At 37.9% G+C, this 22,220-nt stretch overlaps 1 protein-coding gene across 3 annotated transcripts; it reads right to left on the bottom strand.

The window, feature by feature from the left end:
* Nucleotides 1-3,708: 3,708 nt before the first annotated feature.
* On the bottom strand, nt 3,709-21,994 carry LOC103701762 (transmembrane protein 135 homolog). Of its 3 annotated transcripts, none has more exons than XM_008783931.4 (8): nt 21,389-21,994; nt 21,160-21,300; nt 13,768-13,995; nt 10,474-10,681; nt 8,866-9,002; nt 6,315-6,427; nt 4,806-4,872; nt 3,709-4,719 (listed from the first exon to the last, which is right to left on the bottom strand). In XM_008783931.4, exons 1-8 carry the CDS (start codon nt 21,649-21,651, stop codon nt 4,695-4,697), a joined length of 1,182 nt encoding a protein of 393 aa, XP_008782153.1. In that variant the 5' UTR covers nt 21,652-21,994; the 3' UTR covers nt 3,709-4,694. The 3 variants fall into 3 exon arrangements, with proteins under 3 accessions (XP_008782153.1, XP_008782152.2, XP_026658287.2); XM_008783930.4 differs by having other exon boundaries at nt 6,347-6,427; nt 21,389-21,805; XM_026802486.2 differs by having other exon boundaries at nt 4,329-4,719; nt 6,347-6,427; nt 13,768-13,987; nt 21,389-21,802.
* Nucleotides 21,995-22,220: the final 226 nt, after the last annotated feature.

Raw genomic sequence — 22,220 nt, 5'->3', positions numbered from 1 at the left:
GGAGGTAGTGGATGGCAGTGCCGCTGTTGTTACTTGTTTGCGGTGGAAGAGCCGGAGGAGGAGGAAAACCTATCGGAGTAGTCGTTGTTGCAGCCACTAAAAACACAGCCGTTACCTATATCGCTGATAGAGCGGCCCATCTGTTGTGAGGCGACCGAGAGAGAGAGAGAGAGAGGAGGCTAGATAAATAATAAAAATAATTTCTCGTCCGCAGGCTTTTGGACGAGGATGATCTCTCATGGGTCGCATATGTCTATATGGAGGCAAATACCATAATTCAAACGAAATTGGAGGCGGGCCATAATTGATGCGATTTGAAAATCACGTTGGAGTCGTCCGCACTACATAAGATGAGGAGGTAGTGGATGGTAATGCCGCTGTTATTACTTGTTTGCGGTGGAAGAGCTGGAGGAGGGGGAGAACCTACCGGAGTAGTCGTTGTTGCAGCCACTAAAAACACAGTCGTCATCTATATCGGTGAAAGATCGGACCATCTATTGTGAGGCGACCGAGAGAGAGAGAGAGAGAGGAGGCTAGATAAATAATAAAAATAATTTCTCGTCCGCAGGCTTTTGGACGAGGATGATATCTCATAGGTCGCATATGTCTATATGGAGGCAAATACCATAATTTAAACGAAATCGGAGGTCGGCTGTAATTGATGCACTTTCGTTAGGATTCTATGGGACGGATGGAGCTATTCAAAAAGCACGTTGGAGTCGTCCGCACCACATAAGATGAGGAGGTAGTGGATGGCAGTGCCGCTGTTGTTACTTGTTTGCGGTGGAAGAGCCGGAGGAAAGGGACAACCTACCGGAGTAGTCGTTGTTGCAGCCACTAAAAACACAGTCGTTATCTATATCGCTGAAAGAGCGGCCCATCTATTGTGAGGCGACCGAGAGAGAGAGAGGAGGCTAGATAAATAATAAAAATAATTCCTCGTCCGCAGGCTTTTGGACGAGGATAATCTCTCATGGGTCGCATATGTCTATATGGAGGTAAATACCATAATTTAAACGAAATCGGAGGTGGGCCGTAATTGATGTACTTTCGTTAGGATTCTATAGGGCAGATGGAGCCATTCGAAAATCACGTTGGAGTCGTCCGCACCACATAAGATGAGGAGGTAATGGATGGCAGTGCCGCTGTTGTTACTTATTTGCGGTGAAAGAGCCGAAGGAGGGGGAGAACCTACTAGAGTAGTCGTTGTTGCAGCCACTAAAAACACAGTCGTCATCTATATCGCTGAAAGAACGGCCCATCTGTTGTGAGGCGACCAAGAGAGAGAGAGAGGAGGCTAGATAAATAATAAAAATAATTCCTCGTCCGCAGGCTTTTGGACGAGGATGATCTCTCATGGGTCGCATATGTTTATATGCAGGCGAACAGCGCGGCTGACTGGGTGGCCTCATTCGCAGCCCACTATTCTGGAGGCTTCAACTGAAGTGACCCCGTGTCGGTACTTCATGCTCTGTGTTATTTTTTTTTTCTGATACTGTTGGCTACACCCACATCCGGCGTGTGTGAATTACCGTTGTACCAAAAAAAAAAAACTTAATAAATATCCCAAGGTTTTGGACGGCAAAGAAATTATTTGTTTTTCATATAAAATAATTCGTTATTCCACATGTTATTTTTATTTTTTATTTATCTAAAATAACTGGATTAATTCCAAGCTATCTAATTGTGCATCTCCATCGAGATATTGGTTTGTGCCAGTATCAGCATAATATAACTTTGCATCTTGCGCATGCATGGATGTGTTTTCCTGCTATGTTCTTATTTCCTAGTGATTCTGTTATGAACTTAAATTAATTTTTAATAGGTAACTTTTAACGGCTTTTTTGATTAGATCCTGAGAAAAACAAAAATCAACAAGTCTGGCTTTTCTGTTCCCCAGCTGGCACTAATGGGTCCGCTCTGGGATTGGTCTCGTAGCGGTGCAAGCCATATAATAGTATCCTTCAGTAGTGGATGAACCTCATGCCTGGTAACAGCAAAATCATTGACCCATTTAATTACAGTTAATGAATCACCTTACAGCTTGAGCCCGAAAACAAGAGACAAATCCCAGCCAAGCAGCCACCAAATCAGCACAAGGCACTCCAATAGGGCGGCAGTTTCTTGCCACTAGCACTTAATAGCTGCCCAATATGCCCCATCAAAGTTCACTTTCAATACTTTGAGGGCAATTTTTGTCTTAGGTTGAGAAGGATTTGGGATTTGAAAGTATCACGCCTCTGACCCGAGATTATGGTAACAACCGTATACTCATGGGCAACTTTTATCGTAAGCATGCAAGACATTCTAAAATGATATCAAAAGCATCATAGCAGAAATAATTTAAATAACTAAAATCTAAAATTTAATTAATTAATGAGTTCTATGGACAAATAGAATTCAAAAATTTTATATCAATTAAACCTCAAATAATAAGTTTTATAAAAAGATTATAATAACACTAAATCTAAATTGTATCAATATCGTCGAATCTTGCTTCTAGTCTCACTCCCACAAAAGTACTTGCATCTGCAACTAAATATCTAAGGGAGAAGAGATAATGAGCTCAATAGCCCAGTAAGTAATGAATATCTTAAATAGATAATTTATATAACAACATAAGATATAATAGCCAAATATAAATTACTATAAACCAATATAAACATATAATTAATTTCTTTTTAAAACTCAAATCCTACAAATTCAATATCCTTCAATTATTTATATGCATAATCATAAATTTGTTTCAAAACAAATCACATTTACTCCACAGCCTTTAACTAACTTATACACTGTGGTTAGGCCAAAAACAGAGTTACACATATACCTTATAAAATAGGTCGAACTACCGAACTTATATCCTACGGCATGGCTAAAATACAACATTTATACCCTAAAGTAGGGCTAGAAACATAACAATGAGCACAATAATAATCATAGTGCCAATATATAACCTCCAATTGGTAGGATGTAGTATCCATTCACCGACAGTCCAAATCTAATACTTATCAGTATTTTTTACAAATATACCAAAAGTTAAGTCAAAATACGTATATTCTGTATAAATTAATAAATTAATAATATTTTCAAAAGCCTCAAAATTACAGAGTTGCTTTTCATATTCAAAAATATAATTTCAGAAAATTCATAAATCACATATAAATCAATAATTTATTTATCTAATGTCAAAAATAATATTATTTAAATAAAATATCTGAGCACGGGTCAAAAATTTCTATAGATGACCCTGATAGACCAAAGGAATCTTAACTGTCATTTGAACAATAGAGGTCGTTAGCCAAGAATCTGCAGAAAAGGACGTAGATGGCCTCGTCGGAGCCGCAGGCTTCTGCTGCCGTTCTTCGTTCCCTTTTCCAGGGACCGGAAGAGAGCGAGAGGGGGACCAGGGAGGAAGGGTCGCAAATCCGGAGAGGACAATTTGGCCAAGCCAAAACCCAAGTACCACACAGCTGCACCCCAAGTACCACGCGCACCTCCTCGCGTTTAAACCGGCTATAACCGGTTACCGTTAGAAGATCGTGAGCATTGATTTTCAAATAGACCGACGGTAACTACAATTTACCCAATTCCCATGACTAGCCGCTACTGAGAACTGACAGGTTTCTGCACACGAAGAACTTATTGAAAAGCAATGTTTCATTCCTAATTTAGCTATCAGCTCTTCAGTTTACCATAAAAAAAGCAATGTGTCATAAACTTCAATGGATCTTATTGAATACAGAAGCTGCAAGAATATTGTGGAACATCACATAAATTTTGTGAACGTTTACCGAAACTATCACTGATTGTCATCTGTGTTTTTTCATGTTATAGTAGTTACAATGAAGTTCCTGAGTATAGCAACATTTCCTGAATTCTACTAAAATTTTCTTTGCTAATCAAAATCCAGCTCTGCAACAAATAACACTTTCTGATGTCGATACATCATCCTCATTGTGCTTGCTAAATTCCCAACCAGGAGCGGTTTCTCAAAGTGAGTGCAGGACTCCTTCAAGAATTTTCTGCTTTCTGGTCAGATGATAATTTGTCAAGCATCTCCTCGGATGGCTGGCTAATCAGAAAGTATCATCAATTGACAAACTGCGAAGATATATACCTGACCAGATATTAAGGTTGGGGCTGGAAATCAAACAACCTTTGCCTCCTATATGCTGCGGGCTTGAGGATTCCATATTCAAAGATCAATCTGGCAGCGTATAGCAGGCCTTAGGTACCATGGATATCTAGCTGAATCAACAAGTAGACCAAGAAAAACAAAAATCAACAAGTCTGGCTTCTCTGTTCCCCAGCTGGCACTAATGGGGCCACTCTGGGATCATGCTCTGTAATCAAAAATGCTCACACTATCCATCATACAACCTTACAAAACTCTGCTGAACCAGCAACTTTCCCTGAATTCTCTCAGCATTTTTTGTCACGCTCATCATCTGATGCAGGTGGCACACCAAACACCCAGTCAAGCACGTTCAAGTATTTGGAGCGGAACACCTCTCTTTCACATGCATAGCAATGCATGATGATGGCTGTTGCTAAACTAAATACAACTACATCGGCTCGCTTTAGCTTTGATGCTGGAGGGCACAGTCCTGCATCTGCCATGCATGTGAAAAAGCTCTCGATGGCTCGGGCTAGGCAATATAACGATATTTCAATCCTCCTGCTCTTCTTCTCAATTAGCAATGCCAGGCCACTGGGAAACTGTCAGAACAGTTGCTTCGTAACTGATACAGAATCTGGTTTGATGCATGATATAAACAATATACAACTTTGAGGCAGCTTCTTACCGTCCCCATTGCAACCATTGGAATATTGCATCTTTTAAGAGTTCTAAAAAGTAGGCAAGTCCAAGCCCTGCAAGCAAAATAAGAAAGTCATGTTTTCCTATATAGCTAGAATCAACAAAAAAAAACTATAGTACATCATGGCAGCTAACTGGACTTCAGGTTATGCATTATTAATGTGCCTCTAAACAATGATTCAAAATTTCTCTAGCTAATAGTACACCACTAACCTTTGTTATAAAATTACCACTTATGTAATTGGCAAATAACTTGAAAGGGTACATCAGAAAGGTGGATTGAGGAATAGTTTTCTGAACCAAATGTATGTTTCTTTCATGCTTTTTGTCTAAATGGCATATTTCATTGCATAAGGTTCACAAAATTATTATTTGTTGCAGGTCATGCCGTAGTCTAGCATGTAATGGGAGTTTATACTTGAATTGAAAATATAAACCTCATTTCACTTTTTAAATCAAAAATCTTTGGTCTAATCATGAATCTGACAACATCAGAATATAACTCAGGACACGAGTGTAGTAAACATTACAGGCACCTGGGTATGTCCTGAACTTCTCTTCCAAAAAAAAAAAAGCTCATTACCCTGTTATGCTCCAGACAATCCAGGATCCTGGATTGCCACCATAATTCTCAAATAACGAACTCTGTGTGAAAAACAAGAGAACATTGCCAAATGGAACACTGAGACCGGGGTTTGCAACTCCGTTGATCAATTAAGGGATGCACAATTGAGATATATGTAGAAGTTCTAATCAAGGCTCAGATGGATGAAAGGGATTTATAAAGACATAATGGCTGTATTATTATAATATTCTTTCATCAACATATTTTCTGTTTTTTAAAAAAAAAATCCATGGTGGTGGAATGAAAAGTGGAAGTCCTAAACATAAGAAATTCTGCTCCTTACGGAGGGACTAATTTAATCAGAATTGATGAACACTTCCAGAGTTGCAAGTTGCTGGATTGAACTAATTTTTCCTATCAGGCATTTACTATTACACATAAAAAGAAAATTGCCCTTACAACTTCATTTCCAAAGTCGCTACACTCCATTTTAGCTCAACCAATTCTTGGATCTCAAAGAATATAAAGACAATTGCCTATGGATCATATGGTAACATCATCTATTGTATTCAGTAGCTGAACCGAAAGTCTAACATAGTGTTAAATTTTAAAGACAAAGTTAACAGGTTCTCACAGTGATGCTGTCTCATTCTTTCTAAAAGCAGGTGTAAGCTACATATGACTCTATTTTTCATACTTGGAGTTCAAATGTCAAGTGAAAAGAATTTGTCACCTAAATATGAATTTGTCAAGTGAAACTACTACTCAATCCATACAGCATTTAGACAATAAACTAGAGACAGTTTTCTACATGCCTTGCATAATTATCATTTCAATCATATAATTCTCGGCTAATTGGTTCTCATCATAAAACAGCTGCAAAAGGAATAACTATTACTGCAGTAGCAAATGCAAGTCAAGATGAATAACTGGCAGGAAATTTAGCAGAAGCAAAGACCAACCAGGCTGATGAACAGTATACGGAGAGAAACAAACTAGATCTTGCAATACCCAGAAGACTCTTTCCCATAATTGCGTACGGCCTGCAAAGTATAGGTCGGAGATATGAGATTAACACAATTATTGAACAAAAGGGGAAAAGTTCATGAGAACAATAAAAAGTACCACTGAGTTTTCCATCAAAAGGGCAAAAGGAAGAGAACAAATATTAGATTATGACAAAAGCTATAGTGATGAAAAGCCATAAATAACAGGTATCTCCTTTTTTTGAGGATAGAGAGGAACTTATCTAGCAAGATATAACAATGAGAAAGCCTCAAGTATCCAAGATCAACTAGTTGTGTCAGTAGTTTTATCACGTAAAGGCATAAAAAGAATGAGCTGAAGATGGAATTGCCAAGAACAAGAAAGTTAAGAGACACACACAATTTAGATATAACATGGTTTTGTTGACAAATATTGATGAAATCGGGGCTTATATGCATATCAGACCTGATTTCATCAATATCCATCAATAGGTTTCAAGTTCTGGCCATGTTCATCTTTTGCTGGCAGAGAAAGAATGTACCAGGCTGATACTAGCACCTAGCACAAGCTGGAATGGCACCTACTAAATCCATTTTTTAAATAAATTTAACTAAATAAAGGTTATTTTTAAGTTTTATTATCACTGTCATTTATTATCACTATTTTTATTGTTTATTATTCTTGTTATTCTTATTATTGTTATTATTATTATTATTTTGTTGTTGTTATTATTATCAGTATTATTATTGTTATTATTATTTTTATTTTTATTATTGTCTTCTTCTTCTTCAACTTGAAACTGTAAATGTGCTGGCACCAGCACGGACACTTGAATCCTTGATATGCAATAAGGCCAAGTAGTTGCCTTGGAGGAACTGAACTCAAAATTTCAAAGAACAAGAGCAAGATTACAATTCCGATGACAGGTGAAAAGAAAGGTCCATAAGTATGCTCACAGAATTAGTCTAGATCATCTATGTACAACTTCATTGCTTGAAAGTGAAAATTGTATGAACTATACATGTTTCAGATCTTCAATATTAAAGTATATAGTGTATAGAATGTAAAGCTATCTACTTGTCCAGGAAATCTAGTCCAACAAGTAACTACTGTTTCCTCTTTTTTTTTGTACCAAGAAGGCAAGAACCTGAGTAGTTTGATTCACCATTTGTTTACAAAAAATGGCACTTGAGTCAGTAGAAAACAGTTGCATGAGTTCGTGTGGAAAATTGGAAACGAATTGCCTGCTGGAGCACTGCTGAAGCCTCTCTTTGGAAAGCCAATCAGCAGGATGATTGGCTTCCTAGTACACATGAGAGATATGTACAATGACAACATGATGGAGCAAAAGAATAATGTTTGGAGAAGATAAGTTTAGACGCTGAATCCAGTGGATGGCAGTCAATGAGCCTCCCTCAACCCAAAAATTTTGGTACATTGCAACTCATGACAGCAACTTTCATTCCTCATCAGGCTGCAAAATGTTCAGTGTACATTGCAAACCAAGTAACTACTTTTGCAGGCTCTCAAATTGAATGGACATAAGAATACTTGTAGTATACTTATGGTTTTTTAAGGCCCTTACACAAAACGAGTCTGATGCTCATTTGAGTAAGAAATTATTAGGAATTGATGGCCTGTTAAGGACTTCCGTCAATATACAACTCCCGACATACTAGGAACATACAACTATAGCCCTGAATGCACCACAAACTATTTTCTTTTGTTTCATGGTTTCAGATATACAGGAAAACATGAACAGAATTGTTAGATATGTGTCGAGATGATTTCTTTTCCTCTTGCAGCAGGATCTTTGCATCACATAGGACGCATGGATACGTCAAATTACATGATGCCATTGTATTGGATACACAGTAGATAACATTACTTGCCAGATACTTCTAGAATACTTGTCAGATACTTATCTAAAGCATCCTAAATTTAAAAAGGACTCTGGATAATACAAAAAAAAAATACTTGAGATAATTCCAAGTACCTCCAACAATATGGAAGGCTTTCTTTTTCCTTTTCTTTTTTTTGATGGACATTATTTGTTTAATGATGCATGGTTAAGTTTGAAGTTTATGATGTTAGCACATGCGACGGAACGGCTCTCTTTTCCTCTCTCCCGTTCTCCCTCTCCCTTGCCTCCTCTACCGTGTCGGTATGGACCGGCACAGAACGGTACGGGGCGTACCAACCCGTGCCACCGGACAACTGGTCCGGGCCCCGGTTCCAGCATGGTATACCTTGCTCCTTATGACCTTTAAAGTCTCATCATTCTCCAATTTGTCTACGAATGACCATGGCATATGAGGATGATTTGGGCAGATTAACCTGTAAAACTATTCTCAAGGAGTGCATAACTATCAAAAAGAGTGTGGAATTAACGACCAATAGCGTTTAAATATTTACGTCAAGAAATTATATCTCAAATATAAAATCTTATTCTTTATTGAGAAAGTACAAATAATGTAAAACAGTAGCTCTATACCTTTTCGAGAGGCCTTGACGATGAACTATAAGTGCAGGAACCAAGTATACCGGAAGATAAACAGGCAATGCCCTTTTATATGCTTGTAAAAGGAAAGAAAAGAAATGCCCAACACAAGATTGATTACCATGAATAATCTGCAACAGAAAATCATGTGTTCATTGATCAATGATATTAATTAGCAATATCATAACTGCAGAGATGGACAATTCTTTTCTAAAAATCATCGCCAAAAAAATACAAACATGAGTTAAATATTTAAGCATCGTACTCCAAACAATCAATTTGAGCTACATGCTAGAAATAAAGACTTTACATTAAGGAATGTGCCGTAAATAACACCAAGAAAGCTGTAACAACCCAGGACCACACCTAAAAATGCTAGCCGGAAGGTATTATTTGGATTTCTTGATCCTGTATAAGTATCCAAGATCTATCCAGCGAATAACCGATGTGGGACTAAACACACGCCCGCACGGATCCTCACATACTCCCCCCGTTTAAGCCCTAACGTTCTCGACAGGGCTAAGGGTTCAAATCCATTCAAATCTAATCACAAGCACCACGATCGACCCGTGGTTAGCCCAATGGATCCGTGTTACAGTGTCCCCTAGTCCATATAGATTATGGGCCCAGTCCGCTTTGATACCATTTGCAACAACGTAGAATCTCACCCAAAAAGGCTAGCCGAAAGATATTATTTAGGTTCCTAGGTGATCCTGTATAAGTACCCAAGATCTACCTAGTGAATAACCGATGTGGGACTAAACACACGCTCGCATGAGTCCTCATAGAAGCTATGAAAAATGGAGACCATTCGAATGGTCAACAAAAATGTAAAACGTGCTAATATATTTATCTATTGCTATATTTGTTTAATCCATATTCAGCTAAATTCAGATATAAATAATAGAAGTGAATTGGATTTAGATATGAACAGACATGAGAGTGACTACGATCCAAGAAAATTATACAAGAGAACCATTAACCAAAAGAAGTCCATGAGATGACCTTTCAAAAAAAGACAAACAAGGAAGAGAGTACCCATATTGACATCTCTCTCTCTCTCTCTTCACTTCAATTGCTTCAAGGCATGATCCACAATCAAAAGCTCCGAAGATGTAAAAAGAGAAATCATCCCTCCCCCCTCCCCCCAATGCACACAAATCTAGCAAGAACTCCTTTTTGTCTTACAAAAGATAAACCACCAATATACAACCAAGAGATACAGAAATAAATGACATTTAAAATCCACATGTAAAATATTTTCTATCAAGGTCTGCAATCTCAATACCGGGTACAATATTGGTATTTTATTGATTTAGCACGGTACAGTACACCTCTGTGCCAAAATAGCTCTCTAACTATTTTTCTCAATTTTTATCTCAGTACGTCTCGGTACGGACTGATACGCATTGGTACGGGGTGGTACGCCTCGTTACGGACAGTACGGAGCTTGTACCGACTTGAAGGTGTGTTCCGTACCAGTTTTCTTCCAGTATGGTACGGTACACCCCATACCGGACGGTACGGTACTATACGACAGACCTTGCTTCCTATAGTAAGCCTTTTTAAAAGAAAATGAAATTTAAAGGGTGGAATACATACTGAACATGGTACTTTCATATGAGGGTCTAGTTTTATGTCAACACCCAAGGTCTTATAATACTTCTCAATCGCCTCTAAGTTGGTGAAAGGAATGTTACATGCAATATCCTTCACTCCCTGCAGAATAACAGCATTCTTTCCACCATGCTTATTAAGAAATGACTTGTATGATGATGGCAAACTGCCTTGCTTCAAAATGTAAGCAGACCTGCAAAATGTATTAGAGAACCAATATTATATGCATGTTATCTTATTCTTAAGTCCTAGAAAAACTGGTAAAAATACCATGAACTAATGCCAGTAAAGATCAGAAGTTAAACAAACTTTTCCCTTCAACATGGGAAAATTCATTGCTGCATATTCCAACTGCAGATCAACATACAGAAATCACAAAATTACAAATCTTATTATTTCATTTTGCATTTTATTGTAATGTGGAACTCTAACAAGCTGACAATTATCAGTTTACTTGCTTATTGTCAACATGGTAATGTTCTTCGGAGATGGCAATAGATGAATAATATAATATTGTAGTAATCTGTTGCAAAAGATGGCATAATTGTTCCCCACTTAAAAACACAATAAGTAAAACAGGTATCTCTAGAATTACAATTTTATAGCCAAAGCCATGAACAAAAAGAAGAGGGCTGAACGGACTCTCAGATAACCCACCCACTCCCTTGGATAAAGAACAGTGCTCGCATGTAGAGGTAACCATCAGACAATTATTTTTCACCGAGTAGACCAAGAAAAGGAGAACCAGAGATTTAAGGACCCTATGGGCTGTAATTTTTACAAAATTGACGTCGGCATTCACACTTGGCTGGTTCACAGGAAAAACCACATTCATATTTGCCATGCCTGTTGATCTAGCCTGCAAAATCAATGGCTAGCTAGTGCAACCTTGGCAAGACAACAATGAACAGGTAAAGCCAATTCAGTGCATATAGATTCATTTCAGTGCTACATTTGTGTCATAAAGCATGTTGATTCAATGTCGTCATGATTTTGGAGCAACCTGCACAGTTCTCATCACAATCAAAATATTGGTTTGTATTGGTATGTGCACTCACCGATACAATCTGTATGAAACATTGGCCCTTCTTATCTATATTTCAACAAAATCAAATATCCTGAGATATTGGCCAATGCATTAGCCATGCATAGGCCAAGATTTCTAATCTTTTTCTCAGTAGTTTGAATGGGATTATATTTAGTAAATAGTATAATCAATGCTTAAAAGGTTCTTGAGATCTAGATTTAACTATATCAGCCAATAGTTCAATATCTCAGTCATGATACATTAGCCAAGATCTCGATATATCTCAGTTTTTTAAACTTCTTCCAGGCTTCCATCTTGGCCGAAATAAGCCGATAGCCTTGTTCTTTGGTACTGGTCATCCGGTGAACTAGCCAAAACATCAGCCCTTGAAAAACTTGGGAGCATGAAATTGAAGTGTGAAAAAAGGCTAAAAGAAAGAGACAAATTCCTTAAAAATGTGCCTACACTTCCTTGTACTGTTAGAATTAAGAAAAACCAAGTCTATAAATAAAAAATGCACGCGCAGAAGCATAACAATTAAATTTCAAAACGGTTTATGGACTAAATGATTATAGACTTGCTTGTTGCCTAAAAAGAAAACATCTTAACAAGGTTCTATTAGTTTTCTACAAATTTTCAGTTTTCTATAATTTTAATTATTTTTTATGTTTTCCTTTTTTTATATTTTTAAGTCGATGTTTTTGCTCCCTAGTCCCTACACATGCAATTACAGTTGATGACATACCTACAAGCATATTAGGGCGATACTTGCATTAGCATAATAAACCAATCATGACCGATACATGTACCCCCTTATGTATCACCACACTTGTAAGATATCCACTTGATTGCCCACTGAGAGTACTCCATACTCAACATCAAATTTTACTTATAAACAATGTTTTCTTTTTTATAAACACTGGGGAAAAAATATAGTGACATCAATTTCTTTCCTGACTCAGACTCATTTCTCCTGGTCACTACAACTCTTTATTTGCTTATCCAAAACAACCTACCCAATAAATGGCATTAGAATTTCATTGAATATAAAAAGTGGTGAGTAAAATAAGTTTGGCAAGTGACTTATGCAAGTACTAGTTTGGAGGAGCCTATTTGAACTTTTAATTTTGTTTAAACCTATGTTTGTTTCTGAACTGATTCTCTACCCTTGGAAAACAATGTTGAGCACAAGGAAGATTCTTATAGATTTTTCAACATATTTTGCTAAATGGATCTAAGTAAAACTGACAATTTGAACCTTTCTTGGTTTTATTGTAATGTTATTATCCTATATGCAACTTCTGAGATTCAAACTACCCATGTTACAATCATGAAATAGAAGTAGTTGTCAGGTCTAGTTCAGCACCAACTTCAATCACCTTGACCAGAATTCAAGTTTTAACAATCATAAGCAATTCCTGAAAGGGGGAACAGAGACACCTGAAAGTTTGATATACAAATAAACTCATATCGGAACTTGTCATTCCAAAGGCCAAACCATCCGTAAAACAAATGCCGCTAGAGATTTTAACTGGAAGAACCAGGGAATTGAGCTTATGAACTTTCACAAAGCAAGAGTAAAACAAACCAGTAATTTGAGATCAACAATACTGGCAGTGATCCTATTCTATACATTTAACATAATCATTCACTCAAACAAACAGTGCAGTGTTTTACAAGAATAGAAACATCAAAAAAAGTGTTAAGAAGATTAAATCAGCATCAGAACTAAGAAAGGTCAGAGAGTCACCAAGTGTATAATATGCAATAAATAATTTATGGTTTCAAGTGCAGTGGTGGCGATCTCAAGGCTGCATATAAAGGTTACTTCAAGTAGGTGCACAATCATAACGTATCATCAATCTATCAAATCAGTTGGTCATGTTACATAAAGTATTCGAATAAAAAGATTCTGCTTTCAACCAAGTTTGTTGCTCGGATTACATTCAGCGCATTATCATAATTCTTTTATTGCTTCTGCTCATTACCTTCATTTAACATGAATTGCAGTTGCTTTTAAATTATTCTTTTATGGTGTACCTAAATTCATATATATCTCATTCGTGATAAGATTGGTTTTCATTTTAATTAGATATCTTTCAGTATGGAACAAAGAGATCTGCAACTCAAACCCAGGCACCATGCAACATGTAAAGTAATATTCTATTGTGCAACAAAATGAACTAAATATACAATATTTCATAGTGAGGTAAGATGTCGAATGAAAATGAGATGTCCAGAAGGAAGCATACAATATTTGTGAAGAGGAGAGACACATAAGGAATATATCACCATGCGACCAAGTCAAAGGTTTACAAACATTTCCAAATCTTTTGCTCTTTACCCCACAGCGAGATGCTAGCACAGAAGCACGCATAAGAATGTATATAGCCAGGCTCGTGTGCTGGGTATTTGGTCCTGTCAGGAGCATTGACGGACCAGCAAATAATCCCGCTACCAGTGCCCTCCAGCCTGCAGTCCTGAAGCAAAATAGGACATAACATAATGTTGTTATTCTGGAATTGAATTTTCACAAAGTAAATATTACTTGCACAAAATGGAACTTGTTAAAAAAACAGTGTTACCTGGACACTTGACACGGGTGCCAAGTGTCTTCAAGTGTCGGACACAACAGCCTCCAAAAATCTCGACAAGCATCTTTTGATGCTTATTCAAAAAAGGAAATTAGAATAATAGATTGTATTCAACGAATAAAATTAATAGAATAGTCATGAGTTTACAAGTTGTTTAATTTATTTGATAGGTTCATTTAAGATGTTTTGGTATACTTAGATTGATGCCAACTATGGTATTTTTATATTTAAAACATAATGATATTGTGCTTCAAGTGTTCATATAATCTGGATAAGTTTATATTAAACATGTAAGGGTGCTTCACTAAAAGTGTCCAACACTTAAATGTTAAAACTAAGATTCCACTGCATGACACTCAAAAAAAAGTACTGAATATCAGACACCTTTTGCTGACATCAGCAGGGCACTTCAAAGTGGAGTGTCCAGCCATGTCATGTCATATCCAGCAGTGTCAAGGTATTCAAAAGTGTTGACACTTCCAGACAACTTGAAAATCCAGGCAACATGGTTAAAAAATATATAATGTTCTTGATAGTTAATTTGAATGACATTTCTGTAGATTGAGAAAAACAGGAAGTCTCTTGGCCTAGAATTCTAATATACTACTATAGCCCTCCTGCAACATGGGGAACATTACTAGGTTTCAAATAATGATATTTGTGGGTTCCATACACAAATAGTTTTTCAGGTTAAAGCTAGCCAAAATTCTTGGTCATATTTCAGAGCATCTATGTAGTAATATACCAATTTTAATTTATAATTTCAAGCATAGCAGCAAAACACATATTCTTGATAAAAACATTTCATATCATCCATGACATGGACAAATGAATCAATCTAAAATCAAAGGGAAAGGAGAATTTATGAAAAAATTGAAGGATATAGAGAAAAATTCCAAAGATGTTACTATGTATTGGTGACCCACCATTCACATAGTCCAGGTTATTTCAAAAGATGTTCAAGTTTTTTTGCATCATTTATTACTATCAGTAGGAACAGGGAGTTTGTAACTATCAAGCATTATCCCAAAAATTTGGAGCACTATGCTTATCATTCATATTGAGTCATCCTTAATATTTCTCACAATTTACAACCACTTATTCAAAGCCTTTGCCATATCTTTATTCAGGGGCGGCCCTATGCATTTGGAAGCCTAAGGCGAACTCACTAAGGAGGCCTTTTTTTATTAAAAAAATGATACAAAATTTTAATAAGTATAAAATAATTTAAAAATTCATGTAAAAATAATTCGTCTAGCTTTTTGAGATGCAAAATTACTAATCAAAATTTTGCATTCAAGATTCATTAAATACTATTTCAATTGATAATATAGCTAATTTATTTAATCTTTCTTGTAACATAGTTGACCGTAAATAAGATTTTATCAACTTTAATTTTGAAAAACTTCTTTCAGCAAAAGCAACTATTACAGGTATTGTTAACAATATCCTGTAAGCAATGCATGCATTTGGATAAGAATTTATTTTTCTATAAAACTTAAAGTATCAATAGGGGTATTAGTTTTTGTTTATTAAACTTCTTTTAAAACTTTTAACTCTGAAAATAGATCAAGACTATCAATATCATAATATTCACCATGCTTTAAAAAGTTTTTAAGATTAAGACAACACTTTTTCAAATCCTCTTCATTCAAAGATTTTAACTTTCTAAAATTAAACAAAAAATCAAAAACATCTTCATATATGGTGAATTGTTTGAACCTATTTTGAATTCAAGAAATAGCTTGATCTACTATATATAAAAAGTAATCAATTCTAAAAGATTCTTCAGCTGATCTTGCTGTCTCATCATCACTATTTTTCATCAAATTGTTTTCTTCTACGGATCACACGATTTTCACGAAATATAGATTTTCTTTCCATTTCATTTGCAATTTCTTTAGATGAAATCAAAGCAAACATAAATCCATTTTTCTTATAACTTTTCAAGTAAGAAGGACCTCAAAGAATGTCGTAAATTAGGGTCCACAAAGCTCATGATTAAATTTTCGTCCAGAAAAGAAAACCCTACCCATCTCATCTTGGTGCAGCTTTGGCCCTATGCAGGTCATGTCCATGGACCCGTTCCCGACCCTCATAAATCCTATTTTAAGTCATCATACGTTAACCTGCTGATACTTTGTCTCACAAAGTCCACTTAATTTCCGGCCGGGACCAACAGTGTTATTGCTGCAAACGTAGTGGTTTCCTTAACTAGCCCCAGTTAAGATTAGTTGGCCCAAAAAAAATCAAACAAAGAATATAAGAACTTTGACACAAAACCATACCAACATATTTAAAACTAGATACTAAATGGCACATAATCTGGTCATTGTACCACCAACCAATGTGGTAAATATGCTTTCAAAAGAAGGACCATTCACATTCCTATAAGTCAAAGAAAGTTATCAAACAAGGACCACAACAATCATGATTAAATCTCCATCTGAAAAGAGCTCCCTGCCCAGCTCATCTTGGTGTAGATTGGGCTATATGGATCAAATCATTTTATTAAATAAGTAACCCAACTCGAAATACAACAAGTTGAAACAAGTTAAGTAGCTTAAAGGGGTTAAACAATATTGCCGCTTCTAAAAGCAGCAGTTGTCAGATGTGATAGGTTCGAGGATGAGCAGCACCGAGCAAGTTCAAGTTGTGGAATTTTTTTCTGTGGTCCCAGACTCCAAATTCAATCATTTGGGTGTCCTACTTAGAAAAAAAAAACTGTTGGTTTGTGCTGTGATGGACTCAGGAGTCTAGGTACAAGTTTCCATGCAGGACTTAAATCTTTGACAGCTTTGGGTGGTTTATTCTGAAGAAAAAGGAGGACGAACAACTGCTCCAGCTGGCTTCTTGGTAGACAGCAAGGCTGGTTTTAATCGTTGACTTGATTGGGCTGGAATGGCATTCTTTAGGGGCGCCGAGGCCTTAGGCCTTCTTTAGGCCTCGTTAGGCAGGTCGGGGCTTTACGCGACCGCCTCGGTCACCTAAGGATTGGGTTGGCCCTGTCTTTATTAAGTCCTACCCTTTTAAAACATATCAAAGCCCTCTCCTCATTGGACCTACCACCAATCACTGTTGCACATGCCCATACTATTTTCAGTTTCTCCTGCTCGATTTCTTAATCGGTGCAACTGCTATGTGTGCACTAGTGTACCCATTTCCAGTTCTGACACAATCGCTGCTCAATGAGGATAGCAAAAGAGAAAAGAAGGTTACATTAGTCCCTAAATTGTCGCATATCAACCAAATAATGCTCACTTCTAACATGGTCTTACTTTGATTCACTTTATTATTAGCAAAAATGGTGTAAGAAGAATTCAAGCAATCCAAATTAAGCTATGTATGCCAAAAATGGGCTAAATAATGGTTTAGAAAACCGACCATTTCGCAGAGTGTACCATCTATACTATGGAACACTGACAGATACTGCCTGCCATATTACCCTGTATCGGCAAACCATGAGTACATATTGGGGCTACCATGATAAATACTATGCTAGTATGTGACTAGTATACCGCCTTACCATGGTACTTCAAACCTTAGATCAATTCTATGCTAATCACAAGTTGTCATGATACGGTACGTTATCATGCCATATCGTGCCTATGTGTCGATCCATATGCCTGGGAACATAACAAGAACAAAAATGAGGCCAGTTTGTATATCGATTACCACCTTTTAAAGAAGCTTCCTTCAGTTATAGTTGTACTCCATAGCTAAACTCTTCATGATGAATATGTCTAGGCTGTTGATTTTGTTGTTGGCTTGTTGGTATTGTTGTTGCGTAATTAAAGATACTAGTTGGAAACATGAATTAGATTCTTCTGTCAACACAGAAAATCCTTTTTACATAACGACAAAGCAAATGGCAGGATATCAGTTAACTCTTTATATACCAAAGAGAAATTAGGGACCATCTGTTACATTGAAGAAAATGATCTAGAACCGCTAGACATTTGCATCATACCAAGGCATACACTTACAAATCCACTCTGATCCAGCTCGGGTGGATGATCAAGCCCGTGGTTTGAAAGCAGGGCATCATGAGTGCCATAGATCTAGAGATTGGGTTTTGGTTTCCATGACTTAAGAAAGCATTAGATTTATACTGGTTCTATAACTACAGTTTTAAAGTTTTATGTTCCTTAAGCAGAGTATTTGCTTAAGGGTCTAGCTAATGGATTGTCCTGATTAGATCTCATGGTGTCTTTCATATACTTATTTGACTCATAACTCATTCCAATCAGCAAGTACCTACACCACAAGAAGATCAACCATCTCTACCATGCTCCATGTCAATGTATAGGGCATCCTTCTTCTAGATATAAATGTGGTGGGAAACGAATAGGAAAGAAAGAAAGAAAAGAGGAGGAGAAGGAGGAGGAAAGCATCGAGCCTGTTGTATCGAATAAGGTAGGTGAATTCCGAGACTTCCCTGCATATTAGTTTGTGGCTGATGATAGGAGAGTCATTAGAGCCCATAAGATTTGATTTTAGTATGTTAGAATTTAAACATGGAGGACGTTTTTCTCCTTTCTTCACCCTTTTTCTTGGCCGTCTCCTCCTATTTAGGCCCTGTTTGGGGGAGCTGTTGGCAGTAGAGCTGTTGGAAGTAGAGCTGTTGGAAGTAGAGCTGTCTGAAGTAGAGCTGTTATAAAAAGCTGTTTGCTGTTTGGTAACTACATTCGTAAAGTGCTGTAGTACTTTGTTTTGTGTTTGGTAAACAAACTAGGAAAGTACTTTTGTATGACAAAATTACCATAAAGGACATTGCATAGTATTATACAACAGAATATAATAAAACATAACATATATTAATACATAAATATACGATATAGTATAATATTTTTGTAATATAAAATAATATTATTATAATATAGCATAATAGTAATATAATTATTAGAGTAAATTAATATTTGGTAATATAACATAATATTAAATTATTTAACATAACATATTAATGTATTATGATATAATGTAATATATATTATATTTATAGTATAATACAATAATAAAGACATAAAATATTATAATTATTAGTATAAATTAATTTCTCATAATATAATATAATATTAAATTATTTAAAATAACATATTAATGTATTATAATGTAATGTAATATAATATAATATTTATAGTATAATACAATAATAAAGGTATAAAATATTATAATTATTAGTGTAAATAATTAATAATGTTGAAATATATTTACTTATTATCTTATTTATTCATTCATTCATTTATATAAATATTTATTTATTTATTTATTTTATTTTTTAAATTTTCTTTTCTTTTCTTTTCTTTTTCCTTTTCTTTTCCTTTTCTTTTTTTTTTCTTCTCTTCTTCTCCTTCCTTCCTCTCCCCCGTTCTCCTTTCTTCTCCTCCCGCGCGGCCGGCGGCGCCGGAAGGGGGCCAGGCCGCCGCGGCCGCGGGAGGGGGCCGGGCCGGGGCCGGCGGCCGGCGGCGGCCGCGGGAGGGGGCCGGGTCGTGGCCGACGGCGGCCACGGCGGGCCCCCTGGGAAGTGCTCTCCCACGAGGCCGACAGCGCCGGGCCGGGCCGTGGCGGACGCGAGAGGGGGGCGGGTCGTGACCGCCGGCGGCCGCAGGAAGGGGGAGAGGGAGGGGGTGCGACGGCGGGGCCTCGCAGACGCGGGAGGGGGGCCGTGGGACCTCCTTCTTCTTCGGAACCGTCCCTTTCCGTGACGGGGACATCATCGCCGGCGGCGGCCGCGGGAAGGGGAAGACCACCTGTCTTCCTCTTCTTCGGCACCTCCCCACCATGGGGGCGGGGGAGAGGGAGGGGGTGCGACGGCGGGGCCTCGCAGACGCGGGAGGGGGGCCGTGGGACCTCCTTCTTCTTCGGCACCATCCCTTTCCGTGACGGGGATATCATCGCCGGCGGCGGCCGCGGGAAGGGGAAGACCACCTGTCTTCCTCTTCTTCGGCACCTCCCCACCATGGGGGCGGGGGAGAGGGAGGGGGTGCGACGGCGGGGCAGAGGGAGAGGGTGCGGCGGCGGGGGAGAGGGAATGGGGTTGGGTGGGAGAGGAAGAGACCGTGAGAATGTGAGAGAGAGGTTTTTGGGAGGAAATTTTTTTTTTAAATGGGGGTATTTTGGTCAAAAATACAGCTTTCCGAAAAAGCTGAAAACAGCATTTTCGGAAAGCTCCAAATTGGAGCTTCCCCCCAAAAGCTGTTTTCAGCTTCCCGCAAAAGCTGAAACAGCTTTTCAGAAAATTTACCAAACACCATTTTTTAGCTAAAAGTACTTTTGGAGAGCCAGAAAGTGCTTTTTGGCCCTCCAAAAGCTCCCCCAAACAGGGCCTTAATCACTTAGGTTGGATCCCGAGAACACCTAATTGTGTCCAGAACAAAGCAAAATCCATTGTGCAGAAAATTTAAGCAACTATCATCATAGATTCACCAAATCAAGCCTGACATATTCTCAGATCTAGAGTTTTCCATGAGAGGTCCGATTAAGGGGACAGCACATCACATTTGTTTAGTAAATAGACCCCTCTTGATTCTGTCTCTCTAGATAAATGTTTTAGCAAGAGAGGAGAGAGAGAGAAAAAAGGAAAAAGCACATCAACCAAGAGTGGAACCGAATTTCCTAAAAAATACACAAACTCATCATGGTAAAAGATATGAAAAATGTTTAATTGGTCAATGGGATTATAGCAATCTTCTAAGTGACTCTTTCGTTCTTGATCAGTTGCATTAGTCATGCATGCTCAGCACTAGTTATATGTAATGTAACCATTACCATTAACTTACAAGATTATAACTAGAGAAGAGTCAGCAACCACAGACTAAAATGTAGCATTACATAGTTAACTTCATCATTGGGTAATTATCTCAAGGTACACCACAAATTCTATCACAATTATCAAATCGATAATTGTTATCATCAAATAACAATGCCATTCTCGATCAAACAAACATAGATTAACAAATTCCTTTTACGGAAATAAGTACAACCAGGCACAGAATTGGATGGGTGTAAAACAGATACAATTAGAAAATACGAATCAAGTTTAGAAGTCACCTTTTATTGCCCCCAATAGCAGCAATGCATTCATCAACCGAGACAAAAGTTCCGGCAAACGAGCCCAGAAACAGTCCATATCTTAACGTCTCCTTCACCGCCTCCACCACCGCGTCCTCATTCGTAATCGCTCCCGCCTTTCTAAACAATAATTAAAAGAGACCCATTCAATCAGCACGAGAGAAGAAGCCGCAATACATTAGAGAACAGAAACCCTAATCCACCGCACCTGGCGGAAGATCCCACGGATCTGCGGCTCCGCAGCCGGACAAGGATGGAGAAGAGGGCGAGGCCCCCCTTGAGGCCGGCTCCAATGGCGAAACCCTTGCCGGCGGCCTCGACGCATCGTAGGAATCTCCTCCACTCTTCATCTTTTCCCTGATTAAGAACTCCACGAATAGGACGCGGGGTGGCCGGAGGCTCCGAGCTGGCGTTATCCGGCAAGCGGCCGCCGCGCGGGTCGTTGCCTCCGTCGTCGGGGAACGGAGACATTTGGAGGGCGGGGGGGAACTAAACACGGGAACGAGAAGGAGAGCTATCAGACGAATTAGAGAAAGAGAGAGAGAGAGAGAGAGAGAGAGAGAGAGAGAGAGAGGTGGGAAGGAACGGAGAACCGACGAGGACGGGAAACTTTTTGAATATTTGTCTTGGGGTTGCCGTATTAGCTGAGCAAACCTTTGAACGGTTCTGCCCACAAGAAACATTTCAGTGGGGCCAACAGAAAAGATGCGGGACACGCCGACACGGTGCAAATTTCGCTACGAAACCGGAGAACGGCTGTATCCCTTTCATGCATGCATGGGAAATTCATCCAAAATTGTAGAAAGAAATTAAATAATTAGAGATTAAACAGCTACAAAATTAAATATTTTTAGAAAAAAATTAAATAATTAGATATTTATCCCAGTGCAAGGGAGATGTATCATCTGATGCACGGGTGGTGACCAACCTTCAAAGATACAAGGCATATATAGAGATGCACGAGTGGGAAAGTATGCAAGAAAATTAGATTTTTAGCTCTAATATTCTCCACCCTTGGTGCTACACACCAGCAATGCCCA

Source organism: Phoenix dactylifera, chromosome 9 (assembly GCF_009389715.1).
Source record: "Phoenix dactylifera cultivar Barhee BC4 chromosome 9, palm_55x_up_171113_PBpolish2nd_filt_p, whole genome shotgun sequence".
Classification (NCBI taxonomy): domain Eukaryota; kingdom Viridiplantae; phylum Streptophyta; class Magnoliopsida; order Arecales; family Arecaceae; genus Phoenix; species Phoenix dactylifera.
This window is presented reverse-complemented; position numbering and strand designations above follow the sequence as displayed.

What these genes read in the sequence shown, in the direction of transcription:
- LOC103701762 (XM_008783930.4), bottom strand. Translation starts at nt 21,651, where the DNA reads ATGTCTCCGTTCCCCGACGACGGAGGCAACGACCCGCGCGGCGGCCGC. An exon ending in TCCGTGGGATCTTCCGCCAG is followed by an intron (nt 21,301 to 21,388) that starts GTGCGGTGGATT and finishes ATTATTGTTTAG; the next exon opens with AAAGGCGGGAGCGATTACGA. An exon ending in CTCTCCTCTTCACAAATATT is followed by an intron (nt 10,682 to 13,767) that starts GTATGCTTCCTT and finishes TACATTTTGCAG; the next exon opens with GTCTGCTTACATTTTGAAGC.